The 19,202-nt window shown below is 45.0% G+C and overlaps 1 protein-coding gene across 2 annotated transcripts; it reads right to left on the bottom strand.

The window, feature by feature from the left end:
- Positions 1-13,998: 13,998 nt before the first annotated feature.
- Positions 13,999-18,469, bottom strand: FOXL3 (forkhead box L3). Of its 2 annotated transcripts, none has more exons than XM_040079251.2 (4): positions 18,336-18,469; positions 18,079-18,207; positions 17,202-17,370; positions 13,999-16,849 (listed from the first exon to the last, which is right to left on the bottom strand). In XM_040079251.2, exons 2-4 carry the CDS (start codon positions 18,183-18,185, stop codon positions 16,367-16,369), a joined length of 759 nt encoding a protein of 252 aa, XP_039935185.1. In that variant the 5' UTR covers positions 18,186-18,207; positions 18,336-18,469; the 3' UTR covers positions 13,999-16,366. The 2 variants fall into 2 exon arrangements, with proteins under 2 accessions (XP_039935185.1, XP_039935186.1); XM_040079252.2 differs by having other exon boundaries at positions 17,202-17,268.
- Between the last annotated feature and the right edge of the window lie 733 nt (positions 18,470-19,202).

Genomic DNA, 19,202 nt, shown 5'->3' with positions numbered 1-19,202 from the left:
CCAAAATGCAGAGGTGTTGACCTGGGAGGAAGGGTTTGATCAACATTTCAGGTATTTTAACCAGTCTAGGGGTTTGATTCCTGAAGTGTTAGGTGCACTAAGGCAAGCAGCCCTCCATCCTTCCCCTGGCTGTCTCCCAAATGTTGTAGAGTAACCCTAGAGAGATACTGGTTTCTCATCTGGAAGCATCTGCCTTTCAGCAGCATTTCCTGGTTTTCCATTTTGTTGGAAGGTGCTGAGACGTACCTTAGCACCATTAATTTATATTTGTTATTGTCTGTCATAGCAACTTTATTTATAGTTGATTAAAGCTCTTGGTTAGGGAGGCTGCATTCATACAAGCAGCTCTTGGCTGCTCTGCATTAAAGTGAGGCCAATATTTATGGAAAACAGAATATGGCAGAAAACTTTGGGTTTTGTGGTTACTACAGAATGTCCCCATTGTTTTCCTTTCTGGTGCTCTTCCCTTGCTGCTTGCCTTCACTGGCCAGGTTTGCTTTTGTTTCTTGACAGAATGCCGTGCCAAAACCACTGTTTTCTGATTCAAATCACAGCCTGACAGCACTTTGGATGGATAGATGGAGGAGATCTTCTCCGGCTTCTTGAAAAGAAAATGGGATTTCTCCTCATGCTGATGTCTTTTATGAGAATGGGGATGCAAAACAGCCACCTTTGCACACAGATAAAATTAAAACAGGGAGACTGGGAGGAATAAGGAGATTTCAGACTCTCCAAGAGAAAAGAGATGTGCCCTCAAATCTAAGTTTTTCCCAGCTTGGGCATTGTCTTTCTTTGCATTTTACATGCAGAGCTGTGGAGAAGCTGGAGATGTCCCAGATCTGGGCGATCATGGAGGAGAAAAGTGCCTGTGAGGTGTCCCTCACTCTGTGGGTATTTGAGGAGGGGGCTGTGGCTTCTGCCACTCCTGTGTGTGAGTAAAGCACAGGGATGTCCTGAGTGTCCCTCTCTGGAGGTGCTTTCCTTCCAGCGCCTTGGTTTGCCCCGTTTCTGCTCACCCACAGCTGGGATGGGGCGAGCAGAGTCCCTGCAGGCTCAGGAGCAGCTGGGAGTGTGCACCTCCATCACACGCAGCCCTTGATGGGAGGTGTCCCCAGGTGTCCCCAGCCTGCTCCCACCGTGTGTCCCCTGCTGGGGCACCGGACCCAAAGCCCCTCGTGCCCCCCAGAGCCCCCCAGGCTGCCTCAGCCCCCAATCTCAGACTGCAAGCCAACAACCAGAGCCCAAACCGAGGGCCCTGCTTTTAATTAGAGGATTAGTCTGAAGGAGGAGGAGACATCCTTGCAGCTCTCCTAATTTTTACCATAGTTAGCGCCTAATTAATGAAACATTTAACTTGTCTGGGACATGGGCTTGGTGGGGGGAGAGATACCCCAAGCCAATCAGCACTGATGTGTTCTGTTTCCCTTGCACTGAGGCAGAGCATTTCTAAGTGATGTGTGTGTGATTGCTTCCAGATTCACGATTATTTCCATCTTTGTAATGCTGAATTTAAAAACAACAACAACAACAAAAAGCTCCGAAGAAGTTGGCTCGGCATAATCTAATTTTCCCATGTGAAACAGTTTGTAGACCAGATGACCCCAAACAATAGGAGAGTTTGTCTGAGCCTGGCTGCCCTTGCTGCAGGCAGCTTCCCTCTGGGCTGCCCTCCTGTAACCAAACGTGACAGTGACTGCTATGAAAGTGTGGTGACACCTGCCTGTGGCCCATCCAACCCATCAGCATGGGGTAGATGCCCAGCAGGGCACTCCTGCACGGGGACCTGCACCTCTGCAGGCTTTCTAGCCCTCTTTGTGCCATCCTTGCCATTTGTTCTGGCCCACAGGACAAGTGCATGGCCTTGACAGCTGGTAAGATATCTGCCCTCTCTGTTTGAACTGTAGCAATGTAGGAAGAATTCCCAAATGTTGGTGTTTTCAGAGGTCCCACACCGTCCAACACTTCATTATTCACATCTTTGAGATTTACTCTAGCCACACATCTTTTTGTGCTTGCCTTTGTAGGTGTTGGTTTTTTTTTTTGCAATCCTACCAATTAGCATACAAGTGAATGACATTGTGAATATTAGTATGATTTTCATTTATTTCCAGGGACAATAGCCGTGTGAACCAGCAGGGCTCCACTAATCTGCACTGAAGATTTCAGAGTTGTTGAAGCTGGTTTAAAAGGCACAGGAACTGGTGGAGTAGCTCATTATACACTCATTATGATTCCATCCTTGAAGGTGAGGAGCACCGAACATTTGATTAGAGTGCTGTTATAAATAAAACAAACCTATCTGAAAAATCTGTGAATCGGTAAACCATGTTAAGGGAAAAAGCTAATAATGAAAAAAGCCCCAGACAGTGCCTGGACAGAGAGACAGACTTGCACTGGCCTAGAGATTTGCTCTTCTCAGCCAAATCCATTGCAATGTTTATCAGATGCCTTCCTGCAGTGGACTTGGGGCTCACGTCTGACTGCATTGCTTCGGGTTACAAAGACATTTTTCTGCTTCCTTCCAAGGACAAAATGCAGAGCCCTGGGTGTCAGCTGAAGGTCAGGGTGGTCCTAATCTCCTTCTGCATCTTTCCTTCCCTGCCTTGCTCCGAGGACCTAATTTAGGCAGGCACGGCAGGCAGTCCCCAGGGCTGTGTGGATGACAGCGCCTGCTCAGCACCTCTGTGCCCTGCTCCCTGCCCTTCCCCAGCCCTGCCAGCCTCCACCAGCTCCATGGCAGGAGCAGGAGATGCCCCAGTTGAGCCAGAGGATGCTGCCTTTCCCCTTTCCCTCCCACCCTCTGATGTGGGTATCTAAGCTGTGCATCAGGACAGCAGGGGCTGCAGGGGGGTTTCAGTGCCTAAAGGGACACAGCAGAGCTGGAGAGGGACTTTCTGCACGGGCACAGAGTGACAGGACAAGAGAGGATGACTTTCAAACTAAAGATGGTAGGTTTAGATTGGATACAAAGAAGAAATTCTTTATTGTAAGGGTGATGAGGGCCTGGTTCAGGCTGCCCAGAGAAGTTATGGATGGCCCATCCCTGGAAGTGTTCAATGCCAGCCTGGATGGGGCATGGAGCAACACTGTCTAGGGGAATGTTCCCTGCCTTTGGCAGGGGGGTTGGAACAAGATGATCTTTAAGGTTCCAATGATTTTTAAGGTCACATCCAGTCCAAGTAATCCTGTGAGTCCATGATTTTGTGATTCACAGGTGTCCTGGAATGCCTCTCCTAGAATTTCATATAGAGGCTGCTTCTGTTAGAGGCAACTGAAGCATTTTTTGAAATGTCCCATCAGAGTCATGAGGTGTGTGCAAGCAAATATGAATACGAGGTAAACAAGGACTGCATTTTCTCTCACCATAATATGTGTGCAGAGACAGACAGACAATAAAATCTCCTTTTTAATGTTGATCAGGCAGAGGCTCAGAGGTTAAAGCCATAAAGTTTTAACTGTTTATCCCCATGGGAAGATGCTGCCTGGCCCATCTCCGTTGCTGACACACTTTGCCACTGCTGAGCTTCAAGAGTCCCTTTACTGCAGAATGAAAATCCTTTGGAACATTTTTAAATGGGCTCTGTCTTGCATCCTTGCACATCCTAATTTCACTAGAAGCATTCTGGATACCTGTTTGGATCAATGCCCTTCAGGAATTTGAAGGAAAGTGTTCCCCCTGTTTGCTCTGCTAAATAAGGCAGTGCTTTACCTGACTGCATTTAAAATACAATTCCCTTGGATTTCTCGCAGCGATTACCTGCTACACCATATTGTTTGTGATTCTCTCCAAGAAAGAAATAGGACATGTGGATTGAGCCAAGGAGTCTGCAGTGTTTGGAAGCACAGAGTGCTCCCAGTTTGGCAGGCTCAGCACCCTGCCCACCCAAGTGGCAGCTGGGTAAAACCCCAGTAGCCCCCATTTTTTGGCTAATAGTGACCTGAGAGTGATGCTCCTGTTCTTGAGGACCTTCTTTGGCAATTTCCTTGGATAAATAAATCTCTAAAAGTTGGTTTTATTTGTGGATACTCTGAGGTCTGGTGACCTGATTCTGTTTCATCAAGTGAAGGATTCCTGGCGTCACATTACTTTCATGAAGAGAAGTGGAAAGAAACATTTCCATGAGTGACTGTAATGATATTTTTCTTGTTGTTTTGGCGTCAGTAACTGTATTCCATTCTGATCTAATTTGTGGCATTTCCTCTTCATATTTGTTGTTTTATATTATATATTGAAATATGATGTATCCATAATGTAGAAAATGTGTTCTATATTTCTGAGGACATTTATACAAAGGCCAATTCTTATGCTGTAATTTGAAAAACATGAATCAAACCCAAAAATTAAAAGGAAAAACTGCCTTAAACATACTTAAGGTAATGGCATACTTTCAGGAAAAACAAGAATGTATTCATTTTTATACCAAGTTGAATGTACCCTGGAAGAAGATCTGGATATTAATATTCACTTATTTCAAAACTGCTGCTATATTGTAACTTGAACAGGAAGAGGTAATCAATCTTTACATGGTTACATAAATAAAGCAAACTACTTAATTTGTTATAAGTTTAAAAGACCTGGACTCCTAACAGGAATTGAGTGCATTTGTGAATTTATGTAACAAACATATCACTACCAACACCAAATTACATCTCAATCAATGTTAAAAGGCATCTGACATTTCCCTTTGATTTATGGATTAACCTTTACAGTTAATACAGTCTAGCATTTATTGTTTTCATCAGTTTATGATCTGGTAGCAACCCCACAGTTCATTGCTGGGAATTGACTAAATTAATAGCTTTTCCCACCATGATCAACCAGCTAATGAAAAAGGTCTATTTTGCACAGCTGGTGGATGCTAATATTTAAACAAACAAAACAAACCTTTATGAAGGACAAATGAGTCTTGGGTCCTGATCCTGCCTGTCAAGTTATTTATCTCAGGAAACCAAGGGGCACCGATTGACTGGGGTTAAACCTGGCTAAAATGTAATGTATTAAACCCAAAGTAACATGAAAGCAGTCCCGAAGCAGCAGCCAGAGGAATACATTGTATTTCAGGATCAATTTGCAGGCAAAAAATGGAAAGTTTTCATTTCTCATTGTCTGAGATGTTCTCTGTTTGGAATGGAAAATATTGGGGGAAAAAAATGTACAGGTAGCTTTGCCAAGTTCTGCTCCCAATAACACTGTTCAGATGATGATTATGAATTAGAATGGGATTATCAATTAGAATGACAAAGCATTAAGCAATTATCTGCATCACTTTGCGGAAATAATTCAAATACAAAAGAGTTTTCTTGAATAAAAAATAACACCGCCTTAAAATAACACAGTTACCCCTCCAATTTACTCTGATTAAGGACTAATTATCTTAGCAAGAAAAACATTGTGCAACTTGAACAGATTTTAGCGATGACGAGTCAGTTTAATGGGGACTTTTCATTTCAAGCGGCATTTTGCACACATTTAATCAGCGTGAAATTGCCATTAACTTCTGCATCGCGAGCAAAAGGAGAATAGCACCTGGTTAAGGGCGACACAGCCTGGCTTCACACAAGCCATGGAGAAGGCAGGACAGGCTTGCCCAGTTTCCAGATACTCATCTTCCACTTCCACGTGATCAGAGAGAGACCAGGACTAAGAGCTTTGAGAAAATTGACAGGTTTGGTTACATCTGTACAACTCTCCTGAACTTTTTTTTTTTGTTAGACACCTCAGAGGAGCAGTGAAATTTCCCCTCTGTCCCATTTGGAGCGAGAAAAGCTTCAGTAACGAAAGTCACTTTCACAGCATTTTGGCACGTCTGCCTCCTCACGCTCTTAAACATTCATTTTTCTTAAGGTTCACTGAAGGTTTCCAAGCCTTAAAAATCAGGGTTCCTTAGAGCTAAGGTTTTGTTTGAATTGCAAACATCTGGTAGGCCAAAGGGACAGAAAGTGCTGCACTGCATCCTTGGTACAGCTCACGGTGGCCCCAGCAGACGCTGCCTTGCCCCTTCAGCAGCAGCTGCAGGTGGAACATTTCTGTAATTACAGGGCAGATTTATCAGTTTTATCCACACTCACAGCTAAATTCTGCTGTGGCTTCGTTCCTACACGCAAAGCCCCAGTGAGTTCTGAAGGACAGAGGAGGGCAGAGCTCATTAATAAAAGGTTTTTTTCTCACAGGCCACAAAGCAGGGGTAAAAAAAAAAAAAAAAAAAAAAAAAAACCCAACCCAGCAAGGCAAACAACTTTGTCACTTCTGGTGAACTTTTCCTCTGGAAAGGTTGGCCTGTTGGGGAGCCACGATCCATGACAATCCGCTTTTCCTCAGCCACGGATCATTGCCCCAGGATGGCACCACGGCTGCGTCTGCAGCAAATGTAATGAGCCCAGGTTGGCCTGGGAAACTTCTCTGGAGGCAAAGTCAAAGCTCTCAGCTTGCACAGCCTGTGTGCTTGAGATATTGCATGCTGCTCCTGTTTGGAATAGCGTGGGGAACATCACAAGAGCCAAGCTGGGCTCTCCAGGAGAGTTTGCATCCAGGGAGGGTTCACTGTGGCAAAATTATTTTAAGTTTCTGCATGGATTCCTTGGATTTGAACTTAAATCCTGGCATTATAGAGATCCTGTGAAGAGAATGGTTCAATAACTCTCTGCAATATCATTGTTGCCAGTGCCAGGGATGACCCCTGAAATTATAGGTGTTGTCTGCTCATTTTTATTGCCTGTAGAAGGGGTTTTTGTGGGCGTTTTCTTGGAAGAAACAGCTGTAAAATGCTTCTACTTGCTGCAACAGCACAACGTTTCCTGGAACAGATGGCAGTGTGAGTTAATATGTGATAGAAAGTTTCTTTCATTTAGCTGGGGACGTGGGTATGCTTTATATGAGCTTAAGAACCAGGAAAAAAGGAGATCATTTCTGAAAATTAACATTTCCAAGCCTCGCAACCTGACCCCAGTTCTCTTTATAATTTATGTGTTCCTTAAACCTCCTGGAGTCACATGGCATCAGAGCACGGTTAGTTCTTCCACATTTAGGCACCACTCAGCCCCATGGAAAACTGATCTGCTCAGTGGCAGGGTGGACAAGATGCTCAAGCACCAGGGGAGATTAAAGCAGAGACAGGAGAGGTGACAGCAAGTGGAGAGAATGCGCAAGGTCCATAACATCAGTGTGCTGATACAGCACGTTTCTAACAAAATTCTCTGCAAAGGTGAACTCTGTCTGCTGCCTGGAGGAGACACAGAGACATAAAATGAATTTCCCCAGGGCATTGCCCATGTCGCAAACAAGACAGACTGGATCTCTGAGGTCAGAAGGTTTTCTATTTAGGCTGCCCCAGAGGGAAGGATGAAACACGGAAGGAAACAGAAATGTTCTCTTGGCTGTAATTTAAAAAACAAAAAATAGAATTTGCTGCTATCTCGAGTAAGTGCATTGTAATCAGAGTATGGCTAAATCTAATATAGGAACCCATGTGCCACCACCTGCAATACTTCTTTTACAATTGCCTCCAGCTATTGCTACTAGTAGTTCTGACTGCAATTTCCTTGTACCTTATGTCAATATTACTGGGTCACAAGCGAGGAAACAGGAAGCCTGATAATCAATTTCAGTAGCTGTACAGTCATTTGGCTCAGGAGTTTGGTGGTTGGAAAAATTTAGACTCCAGCTACAGTAATTGCAACCCTGAATCAAGACAGAGATATCAATTTCATATGTGCTGTGCACATGCCCACGTAGAGCCAGGGCACAGAAAACTGACTTGTGCTGGTAGCAATATTCCTGACAGGGAAAAAAATTCCGTTGGATTTATAGCTCCAGTATTGTCTTCCCTCTCCAAATTCAGCTTATGCTGTTGTCATGGTATAAATGGTTCCAATTCAGGCAGGCTTAAAAGTAAAGAAAAAAAAAATTATATTCAGATATATTAATTTTTCTCTCTGTCTGTTGTTAGGTTACAGGCTACAGCTTTATGATGCTGTAGCACAGAGCTGACATGTTCCTTTTTATTTTGGAAAATATCCACTAAATAAAAGCTGAGGCTCCTCTCAAAAAAACATCTGTCAAACAAGGCGTGATTCAGGTGAGAGGGCTTTGCTACAGAACCTCCTCTGCCAGTGAGTCTGGAGGGCCTGCTGGTGGTACCCTGGTGTCTGTCCCCAGGGCTTGGGGGACAGCTCCTTCAAAAGGAGCCCTGTGTTCCTTTTGCTGTCACCTGAAGGGAAGGGACAGCAGAGAGAACAAAGTTCTGGGAGCTGAGGTTGCATAGGAGCAATTCCTGTGGCTTGTCCCTTCCCTCCACTGCTGGGAGATAATTCAGGTGAGGCGAGGCTGAGATGGTCCTTGAGATACACATCCCATGTGGCAGAGATTGTCCCAAGGCTCTCTATAAAACTGCACAGGATGCCTGTGGAAAATCTGTGTTCCCCAGCCCAAAACTGAAGATCCCTTAAAGGCAAGTGGGAGCTTTTCTAGGGAGCAGCTTCAGCTCTGCCACGCCAAGGTCAGTGTGCCCTGGCAGATACTTTGACATCAGTGCTTGGTGAGGCTGAGGCTGGGAGCCGGGCGGGTCCCTCCTGTCTGCAGCCCCTGGGGGCTCCCTGCCCTCCCCCTGCAGCCAGCCTGGCTTCCAGCTGTTGTCCAGCTGTTCCCCCCAGCAGGGCTGAGGCAGCGGTGGGGGCAGGATCTGATCAGGCCCCGCTCCTCTCTGGGGCTGACCCACTGTCCTGGTCAGACGTGGGAACAGGCTGCTGCTGCCTTTGGGCTGTTTCTTCTCTGGGTGACATCAAAATCTGTCTGGTCTCCTCCCACCCCCAGCTAACCTGGCTGGGTGCTCTCCTCCCAGGACAGGCTTGTCTGGGTTTCATGCACTGGGAAGCAGAAAGAGCCAAGCTTCTTCTCGATTTCAGGATCAGAACCCCAAACTGATTAAAATGTTGCTTCTTGAATTTTAAAATGTTGTTTTTCATGATATGATTATGTGACCTACCTTTGTTTATTATAAAGCTAATACCACTAGTTACAGTTCAATGAATTCACATTTTATTTGAAATTTTTGTCTGAAGTAGCCTAAAGCTCTTTGAGAAACAATTGCACAAAACCATATGAGAGCTGCTAATTTATAATCTGCAGCATCACAGCACAACTGGCTTTTCATTTGGCTGAAAGGAAATAGTTACTTACAAAAACAAAGCAAACCATGTGTCCATAGTTTATATTAAATGCCCTTGGTATTTATGAGGGATATACAATGTCTCATCTAAAAAATATTTATTTTCCTATAATTTCAACAACAGCAAAACCAAATGGAAAGTAATTCAGTGTCATGCCTTTGCCAAACTGTAGCGGATCTTAGGACAGTTTCCTGTTGAAAGAAAATTTGAGATGCCGAGTCTGGCTATTAGCTAGTGTGACTTGTTTATTTGAGTGTGTACACCAGCCCCAGAACAGAGGTGCTCTCAAAGACCGTACAAACGTCTTTGCACCAGGAATCTCACCCCAGATACCAACATCTGGTTCTGTTGTGTTCAGCCCTTGGGCTTAGGGGAGCTTACTCCCTATTTGGACACATTTCCCTTTGAATTCAAGAAGTATTTTGTCTGGCTGAAAGACAGAGCCAGAGAAACCTGTGGAAGGAAGCTGCTATTTTGTCTTGAGAAGACACCAAGTAACTGCTAGAAGGTATTTAATTTTCTCTGCAGTCCACATGGCCTTTAATCTGATTAATCCCTGGCCCTGGCAAGAGAAGATGAAGTTTTGATCCCTCGAACCTAATGGCAAAACTCTCATTCATTTCACGAGAGTCAGGATTCAAGCCATGTAGCCAATCCCAGATGCTCCAATGCAGAAAAATGTTATGGGCTGATTAGTGCTGAAGTGCCTCCCAGGGTTTGATAATTGCTCATACAGCTCTCAGCCTCGGAAAAGCTTGAGACAGATTAATCATGAAACACAGCTCATTGCACCTGTTATTTTCCACACTCACTTTTATGGGAAGTGCTGCTCCTTTCCCGCAGTCAGAGGCCGTGCTGGAGGGAGGGGACGGCAGCAGAGGGGAATGGATGGAGTCAACACCAGCAGACAGCAGCGCCTCGAGCAAAGAGGGGAAGATGGGGAGCAGTTGTGTCGTAGGGTTAAATATCTGTGGCATGAATCCTCCAACAGCATTTTCAGCCAGAGCAGATCTTGCTTGAGACAGATGGCTAATGGTCAGCGGGACCTTCGGGCCCAAGAGGGAAGTTGGTTCCACCCTAATGGCTTTCCCTGCACAAGGAGAACATGACAGCATTCCACCAGCAGCAGCTGTGGAAAGCTTTGAGGGGCAGCTGGATCCAGAGTGGGGCTGCTGGGGCCAGTGCAGGGCTGACAAAAGGGTTTAATGGCTGTGGGACAGAGCAGAGTCCTTTACTGTGAGAATTTCGGGAAGCCTCATTTGGTTTCAGTTGTGTTTTATTTAGAACCACTGATATCAGCGTGGAAACAGAACAAACTTTCAAGGCCATTAATTCTTTATCCTGACTCCAATAAAGACCTAAGAGGGAGCAGCTTTTGTGCAGAACATTTAGTCTGTGGAGCTGGAGCACTGAGAGAGCTGCCCTGAGCTGCACCACGCAGGCTGACAAGTCAAAGAGTGTTTCTGTACCTTATTTTCAACCTGCTCAGAGCAAGACAAGGTGATGTGTGCCCAGTGCAAATGCTGATGATAGAGACCAGCAGCTCAATTTTGCAGTGTGAAGTCTTTTTTTCTGAAATGCTCTGTCAGAAGAACCACTCCCAAAAGACGAAAAGGGGCTCCTGTTGCTGGCACAGCAAGGTTCGTTCGCTGCTACAAAGGGCAGTGGACACACAGAGGAGCACAACAAAAAGGAGTTTGGTTTGGGCTTACTCCATCTTTGAGCTTTCTTCTTCTGTCAGTGCTCTGGAAGTGCTATTTTCAGTTCCTTGGTTATGGTGAGAAACATGGTGTATTTTGATTCCTAATTTAGCTTGTTTATCCTGAGAGATTCCAGGATCTTCATTTGAAAGATAAATTCAAACCTTCTTTTTTTCCCTTTGCAGCCCACATTCCATAACAAAAACATTGCATGCCATACTTCATTACAGGGCTTGGAAGACCTTCATGACCATAAATTTAGGAACTTGCAGAACACAATGGACTTTAGGATGGAAACAAGCCAGTTGGCCTATCTGGTCAGGTCCATCCCTTCTGTTTGAATTAACAGCTGGATTTCACAGTGGGAGAAATCCGGCAGTTCTTTCTCAGGCAAAATTCTCACAGTTGGATTTGCCTCCAACCACTGTAGCAAGGGTGGGAGGGAGCACAACTTACTTTGTTATTTTATGTTTGCTCTCCGGGTAAAAAAAAGATCCCAGTACAAGTTCCATAGGACTTGGACCTACCCTGTTCTTTAATTTAATGACCCTAAGTGCAAAAAGAAAGACATTCCCAGTAAAACAGAGACAGAGACTAGGTTCTTTGTGCAGAGCGGTGCAGATGGTACCCACGTTCTGGAGGAAGCAATTAGAAGCTGATGCTGATGCAAAATAAAGGGGTTAGGACCCTTTGTTGCTCTGAGAATTCCATCTGGGAGAGGAGGTGCTGGCACAGTGTTGCAGACTGTGTGAGGAGAGATGTTTGGTATGATATGCAAAGGTCGGCTTCACACGTGCTGTTTCAATTCCAGAGGTAATTATACCAAAGTTAATGGATTTGCAAGGATTTACACCCTCACAGCAGGGAGGAGAACATGGCCCAGAAGAGACAGAGAGGGGAGAGGCCAGCTGGAATGAGCAGCACAGGATTTCCCTGTCTTCACTTCGGGCTCTGAAGGGCTGATCACAGGCAGGGATTTGTGTTGCGCTGGCAGAGCTGAGGGTTCAGGTCCCTGTGTGCTCAGGGGCATGTAGTAGAGATTCCCTCTTTTCCCTGAGCTCGAGTGCAGTTGGGCACAGGGTATTGCTGCCCTCAATCTACAGCAGAGATGTGACACACAACCCCGAGAGCCCTTGAGATGTCAGCCCTGTACTGCTGGAAGATGTGGAGCAAAGTTTTTCCCCCAAGGTTCGTCCCTCCAAACCCCTTCTCCTCCCAGTGTCCTCTCAGTTGCTAGAGAGTGGGAAAGATTCACAACATTTAGACCTGAGCAGGCAAGTGGTGGCCAAAAGAGAAACCCTCTGTGACCAGAAAACAGTGCAGAAACCTTGATTTGGTTTTGAGGGAGAAACCAACCTGCTGAGTGGCTGAGGAGTGCTGTGGCAATCCAGGCCGTAGGATGGAGCACAGAAAAACAAAGGCATGGGCAGAGCCAGCTCTCCAGTGTGAGTCGACCTTCAAAGGCTCCTTGAGCACAGCCTCTCTTTATTTGAGAAGTTACTGGGTCTCAGCGAAGAGAGACGGATAAGATCATTCTGATTGGCAGAAAAATAGGGGAACTTGGCTTTACTGATAATGAAAAGGTTTGTTTCCAGCTCTCCTAGTCTGCATTAATGCTCCCATAATGTGCAGGAGGTTCTGCTGAGGCAGAGGTCCCTGTGAGTGAGGTCAGCTGCTAGCCTGCCTTGGGTGTTAGCTGCCCTCTCCTCACTGGGGGAGTGAGGATCCATCCTTGCATCCTTGCCCAAGTACTTTGAACTTCATTCTGAGGCTGATCATCATTTCCCTGTGCAAAAAGACACTTCTCTGACACCAATGGCAAAAGCCTAAGAAATTAAATCAGTGGAAGTGAAATTGCTGCATAATAACCTGGCACGGCTCCATCAAAATCTTTACTTTGTCGTGGGAAGACTTCCTTTGGAAGGATAAACAAACAACCCACCTCCAGGGTCCCTCAGTGAGGCCAAGCCTTGCCTCTCCCCAGAAAGAAATCTCTCCTCTTTCCTCTGCAAAGGTATTTATGATCCTGAAGGGAGAGGTCCAAAGGCTTGTTCCCCTCCCTGTTCCCCAGCCCAGCAGCAGGAGCTGCTGTCCCACACCCTCCTCCTGCCCCAGCCCAGCCTTGGGACAGCGTCAGCCCCACGTGGGGCTGGGCAAGGAAATCCATGGCCCATTCTGGGACTCTCTCTGCAGCCAGGAAACTGCCAGGAGATGAGGAATGGAGTCAAACACCTTCTCCCAGCCTGCCCATCCCAGTGAGGGGCTTGGAGGGTGCAGAGCCTTGCCCTGCACTGCTCATCCCTGGCTTCTGCTCAGCTTTGAACCCCAGTGCCAAACGGGAGAATATTCACCCGCTTGGACACAGGGAAAAGAGGGATGCTCCTGCGAGATTTTATTTTTTTGCTTCATGCAAGTGGCTGGCAGGCTGTGGTGGAGCTGAAGAAATAGCTCTGGATTCAGAGAAGAAAGAAAACCGGACATTTTCCCCCTTTCCCTGAGAAAAAGTAATTTACGTAAATTTATCCACGACCAGCACACGGCAATAGCTCACAACTTTGTTAATGGAAACCTGGTGATCCATAACACTTGTGTGGGAGATATTTGCTCGGGGGTAATACAATATTAATGTTAATATCAATGATCGATCAGAGGATTTGCAAGAAAGGCATAAAGTATTTAATTATAATTACATTGGGAATGGCTTTGTAATGGCTACGACATTTGAATAAGGTCACGTCTAGCCCTCACCCCTGTTATGTTGTTCTATATTAAATGCCATTCACTTTAACTGCTGGAAACCTTTCTGGAGTCGTCAGAATATAATATACTGGGTAAATTGAAATATGTCCCTTCATTTTTCGAAATATGATTGATATCCTTTGCAAAACAAATGTTAACACCTATTTGTACACAAATTTCTTTGATTATATGTTAGGGGAACTAAAGTATGACAGTCTCTCCTAGCAGGCACTTTACCGTGAGCAAAGGACGTGGCTATTTGTGAATATTAATTTATCTTACAGAAAATTACTCTGGATCTCTGCTGTAAATCCACTTGGGTGTATTTCTGCCTTTCCTAATGCATTAATTCTGCATTGATTAATAGCCATAAACTGCTTCTCCGCTGGTCTCAGCAGCCCACAGCGTTCACCTTACCCAGGTGTTGCTCAGGAGGAACCTTTGCTGCCACTGAATTATCTCTTGTTAACAGCATCAACCAAGAACAGATAGTAATGATCATATTTGCATGTTTCACAGCAGAAAATATGTATTTCAAATATACTCCAGGTGCGTACCGTAACTATCAGCCCAACAGCAGCATTGCCATGTTTAAAACAATCAGGAGAAAGAATTTGTGTATAAAACAAAAATATTTATCTGTAGGCAGGATCCCAGAGGTTCACAAGTACCCACCCACTATGAGTGCATGCAAACACTGAAGCACTAAATGAGGACATGCTCTTCCCACACCTATTTACTACTGAGCATAAACACTAAAGGAGAAAATTCTCTTCCCTCTTCAAATGAGCATCCATCTGTCCAGTCCTCCCAGAGGTTTTCTTCTTTTTCTAGTATCAATGTAAACAGAAGATCAATCAGGTCTAAATAAAGTCAATTTTTGCTTTCAGATTTTCACCCAGAATAATTGTTGATTCACAGAGAATTGAAAGGTCCCATTCAAAGGCAGAACTTGGTCTCAAGAAATCATCCCTTCAAAGTTTGGAAGACATGCAGTGTTGTAATGGACATAATTTTTACATTTTCTCCTTTCTGAAGAAGAAGCAAAGACTTTTGCATGCTGTAGAAATGCCTGAAGGTAACAAGTTTTATAGTTTTCCAAAAAATGGGCATTTATTACCAATCAGTGTGAAATACTACTGATGGTAAATTTTAAGTATATGGCAGGAGTTTCAGCATCATGACAACATACATCATGCATTTTTACAACATATAAGTGCAGTGATATTGCTCCCTTTCTCAATAACAATATATAAGAATATATAGTATAAATGTACAGTATATATTAGACACAATGTAAAATAACTTAGTGAAGTGTCAAAGCTTCTGCATAAAAATTCAAGTCATGCCTGAGCATACCACTATGCTGAACCTTATCTCATATACCTTCATTTACCTTTAGTTCCTGCTGCAAAGATAGTTTTATCTCTGTATTTAATTGCTTAAAACCATCAGAATTCTTGTCTTTTTTTCCTTTTATCTGCAGTAGGTGGACTGTAGTAGCCAAGTCAAAACCAGGATTTTGTGGAGCCTTTGCTAACACTGTTTATGTTCTGGGAAGCAATTAATTGTGAACATGTTGTATAAAAGCATCTTCTTCAAAGCTCATTACAGTTCATCATTGTCCATCAGGTTCTGTTCCAAAATCTCCCATTGCATGTAAATGGTAATGAAGTGGCTTTCTCAGAAATGGAGCTCATGAGCTAACATTGATATCTGGAAATTATAAATCTCACCAGTTTAGCTGAAATCATATCAAGCACCACTTTGGTAATTGCTTGCAAGAAGGATCAATAAAAATCTGTTTAATGGGAATATACAACTTGTCTCAGAGCAGGTAGGTGGAATTTTAGCTTTGCTTGACACTCGACACAGATTTTGCAGTGCCAGGTTTCCCTTCACACTTGCCAAATGAAATATGATCAAGGACTTTTCTGCAGCATCTCAGGAAGATTTCTGATAGGACAAGGGAAGAAGTATTGGGGTTTTTTTAGCCAAGGCATTAAGAGACTCTTTGACTGTCACATTACCTATCAAAGTCTACCAGAGTTCAGCATCCTTGCAATTAGGTCTCTTGGAATTATTTTGAATACAACTTCATTTCAACAATTTAAACAAATCTGCCCCGAATATAAACAAAAATATATTTGACATACTTATCAATAACTACTTTTCCTAATGAACAATGAATTAAAGCTGCAAAACAGTTAGAAACATGATGTCAAAATAAAAAATTGTGAAAGACAGGGAGATTTTCTATAATTGCTTTTAGAAACAAATTTCCACCCTCCGCCCCCTACATTCCCAGCCAGTGTAAGTCGACAGAATTACACTGTTTTAGATCAGCTTAAGTTCTGACCTATATACCCCAGTGGAGTTAATCCTAATTTCCACCACTGAAAGTGGGATCAAATTCACTTTTGTCTTTAATAAAGCAGTGGATGATAAGCAAGTCTCTTCTCTGTCGGATTCTGCTTGAGAGAGGAAATTCTTTGTGGTGCTAAATGACATCCAAGACAGTTTAGAAAATAAAGCTAGAATTTCATAAATTTCAGCATGGTGAAAAAAGATATTGGTAACAGTTATTTATGCTTTAATCTTAGCAAAGTTCTTTGGGTACAGACAGAGCATCAGCTGGTGAGCCTGTAACCCTTTCTGAGCACTGCTTGGGAGGAAAACGAGGAGGCAGGCAGCTGATTTTCAGTGACTTGAGGCTGCTGAACACACCGTGACACAGACTTTGTTACCACAAATAAATAACATCACATTGTCCAGAACTGGAGATTAATATGCGGGGCCTCCAGTAGGTGATATTTATTTTCTTGCATGTTATATTGAGATCTCAGGACAGGCAAAGGGTCAGGGGCTGAAAGGATGTAATCGATGCTAAATTTGATTTCAGAATCCGATTTTGCTAAGGAGGAGTTGCTGAGGCTCTGCCTGTTGGGCACGCTGTTTGGAGCAAACCCACAGGGCTCCACAAGTTTTGGGCCCGGTTCAATTCTTTCATGTTTACTTTCAGAAGAGGAAATGTTGTTCAAAGCAGAGTCCACTGAAGAGATATTGGGGGACAAAGGACTTCTCACACTGCTTGGCCTCTGCTCCTTGTGTTCTCTTTTCACGTTCCTCCTCCTCCGTCTTCTCCTGTAATTCCCATTTTCAAAGAGATCCAGCATGGATTCGCATCCTGTTGCAAAGCTCCAGTAGTTTCCTTTCCCCTTCTCATTCCCTTCTGTTCTGGGAACCTGTATTTATTTAAAGGCAGTTCAGTGTTTGTATGTGTTACAGATGCTGCTGTTTAGCATCTGCATTCATTTACATTTAAGAGCGGTGTAAACATACATGACAAGATTTTTAAGCCTATTCTCTGTCATTGTATGAGTAAGATGTAAGCCCCATCCTCTTCAATTTGTTATCTATTAGCATACATCAGACAAGGATATATTCCTTATCTCTGTAATTGACAACTCAGAGAGATTTTAAGTGATTTGCAGCTCAGCTGTTTGTTTCCCTTCTCTCCCAGTGATGAGATTATTGCTGCTTGTATTTTTTTAGCCACGCACAATGTGTATGTAAATACACAGTAACTGATCTTACCTTCACAAAGCAACTGTTAAGCGATAAGTTATGTCGGATGGAGTTCTGCCAGGCTCTTTGATTTGATCTGTAGTAAGGAAATTTCTTCATTATAAAGTCATAAATGCCAGAGAGGGTGACTTTATTTGAAGGGCTTTGCTGGATGGCCATTGCAATTAAGGCAATGTAGCTGGAAAAAGGAAAACTTGCTGTTACACCATCGCCCTACTCACAGACTCAGCTTTCAGGACCACAGGGGTACGTGTGTGCCTATATCCTGCTTCCAAAATGCCCCTGGTGGATCTGTGCCCTGACCCGAGGAGTCCCAGGGAGAAGTCCTGAGTGTGGTCACCGCCTGTCCTCCAGGAGCCCCGGGTGACACGGAGGGGTCACTGCCAGGCAGTGAGTGCCCAGGGCTGCCCGCAGAGCAGAGGGCAGGATCACAAACCTCTCCAGATCTCTCTGAAAAGTTTCCCTGAGCAGGAGGGCTGCAGTGAGACGGAGCAGGCTCAATCACTGTCACTGGAGACCAACCCTGCTCAAGGAAAGGACCTTGGGTGTCCCTGTGGACATCGACACCGCGCCGCTTCCCACCACACCGGGGCTTTCCGCATCCAATTCACCCGCTGGCAGAGTGAAACATTTAATTCCCTTCTCCCAGGGGTCCTGGAGACTGTCTGAGATCTGGAGGCTTAAAGGCACACCAGAGTCGTTGTGACCCCTCATGGGAGGAAACAAATCATGAACACTTCACACGCAGAAAGGGGGGAAATCTGCCCGCTGCAGGGCCAGACCCATGGCACACACCTGGCCCCCTGCTCCCCTGAGAGCTGTGATCCCAGCCCGGGGCTCAGAAACCTCACCAGAGATAGGGGGACTTGGAAAAACTTCATCTTACCTGTACGCCGGTCTGGTGAATTTTTTCTCTTCGTCAGAACTACAGGTAGGATAATCATCCCCATCATAATTGAAGCAGTTATAGGGGTACTGCGTGTTGTCAAACATCGTCCTGCTCCTTGCTCAGCTCCTGTGGAGTGAGAGAGATGGAGTGATGTTTCTCAGAGCTTGGACTCCCTCCTCCCTTCTTCCCTCCCCTCTGTCTGTCTCATTCCCTCTCTCCCCCCTCCCCACGCTCCCTCTCCTCCGTGCACACACACTCTCCGCGGTGGGGTGGCGATTGGTTTTTGTTTTTTTTTTTGTTTGCAATTCTCGCGTCCCAGACAGCCCGTCTGTTGGGGTATTATTTTTGGGGGGGGTGTTGTCATTGCCGTTCTCGCCGTTTCGCCCAGCGGGGCGGCCGGGGCCGGCTCGGGGGCGGCCGGGGCTGCGCGGAGCGCGGAGCGGGCTGCGCCGTGCCGGTAGCCGCTGCGCTCGCTGGGTGGTCCGCGCTGGAGAGCGGCCAGCGCTCCCCCCCCGCCGCATCCGCGACGTGACAAAGGAGAGCGAGCCTGATGTTAATAAATCGCGCTTCAAGGTCTCTGCTTGGGAATTAAACTTTGAGAACGGAGCGCGGCTCCCCAGAGCCCCCGAGTGCCGCCCCTCTGTATTTTTTTGCCTCCCCGGCGGAGCAGGGTGGATTTCTGATTTATTTATTTTTAGAAATCCGACGTACGATAAGCAGACGTTCCAGGCAGTAATGCGCGCTTGTCCTGATCTGCAATCTATAATGCAGTATAATGGACGTAAATTATATTTCCATGACTAAAGGAAAATCTGTATGTTCAAAGAAAGTAGAACAGAGGGATATGAGGGACTACTGTCAAGCAGGAAAGTAAAAGGAAAATAGCTGTAGGCAGGAGAGCTGCCTGTGTGGGCTTTGATCTGAAGGATGAATTAGACTAATAGCCCTGTGTGTTGGCATCCAATACTGTAACAATTTAATAGTTTTTCAATGCTTTGGAGTGTTTTCCAACAAGTGATGTAAACCAAAGGCATCACGCACCATTTCAGGGGGGACTTAAAAGGTGTGTGCCACATGATAATTAAATTATTTGAAGACAGCTCTGTCCCAGGAAACAGCCC

This window comes from Hirundo rustica, chromosome 15 (assembly GCF_015227805.2).
Source record: "Hirundo rustica isolate bHirRus1 chromosome 15, bHirRus1.pri.v3, whole genome shotgun sequence".
Lineage (NCBI taxonomy): Eukaryota > Metazoa > Chordata > Aves > Passeriformes > Hirundinidae > Hirundo > Hirundo rustica.
This window is presented reverse-complemented; position numbering and strand designations above follow the sequence as displayed.

Excerpts from the sequence above, each read along its gene's own strand:
- FOXL3 (XM_040079251.2), bottom strand. The coding sequence starts at position 18,185 with ATGTTTGACAACACGCAGTACCCCTATAACTGCTTCAATTATGATGGG. Across the intron at positions 17,371-18,078 it reads TTCACCAGACCGGCGTACAG|CTACATTGCCTTAATTGCAA; the intron begins GTAAGATGAAGT and ends TCCTTTTTCCAG. Across the intron at positions 16,850-17,201 it reads TTAACAGTTGCTTTGTGAAG|GTTCCCAGAACAGAAGGGAA; the intron begins GTAAGATCAGTT and ends AAATAAATACAG.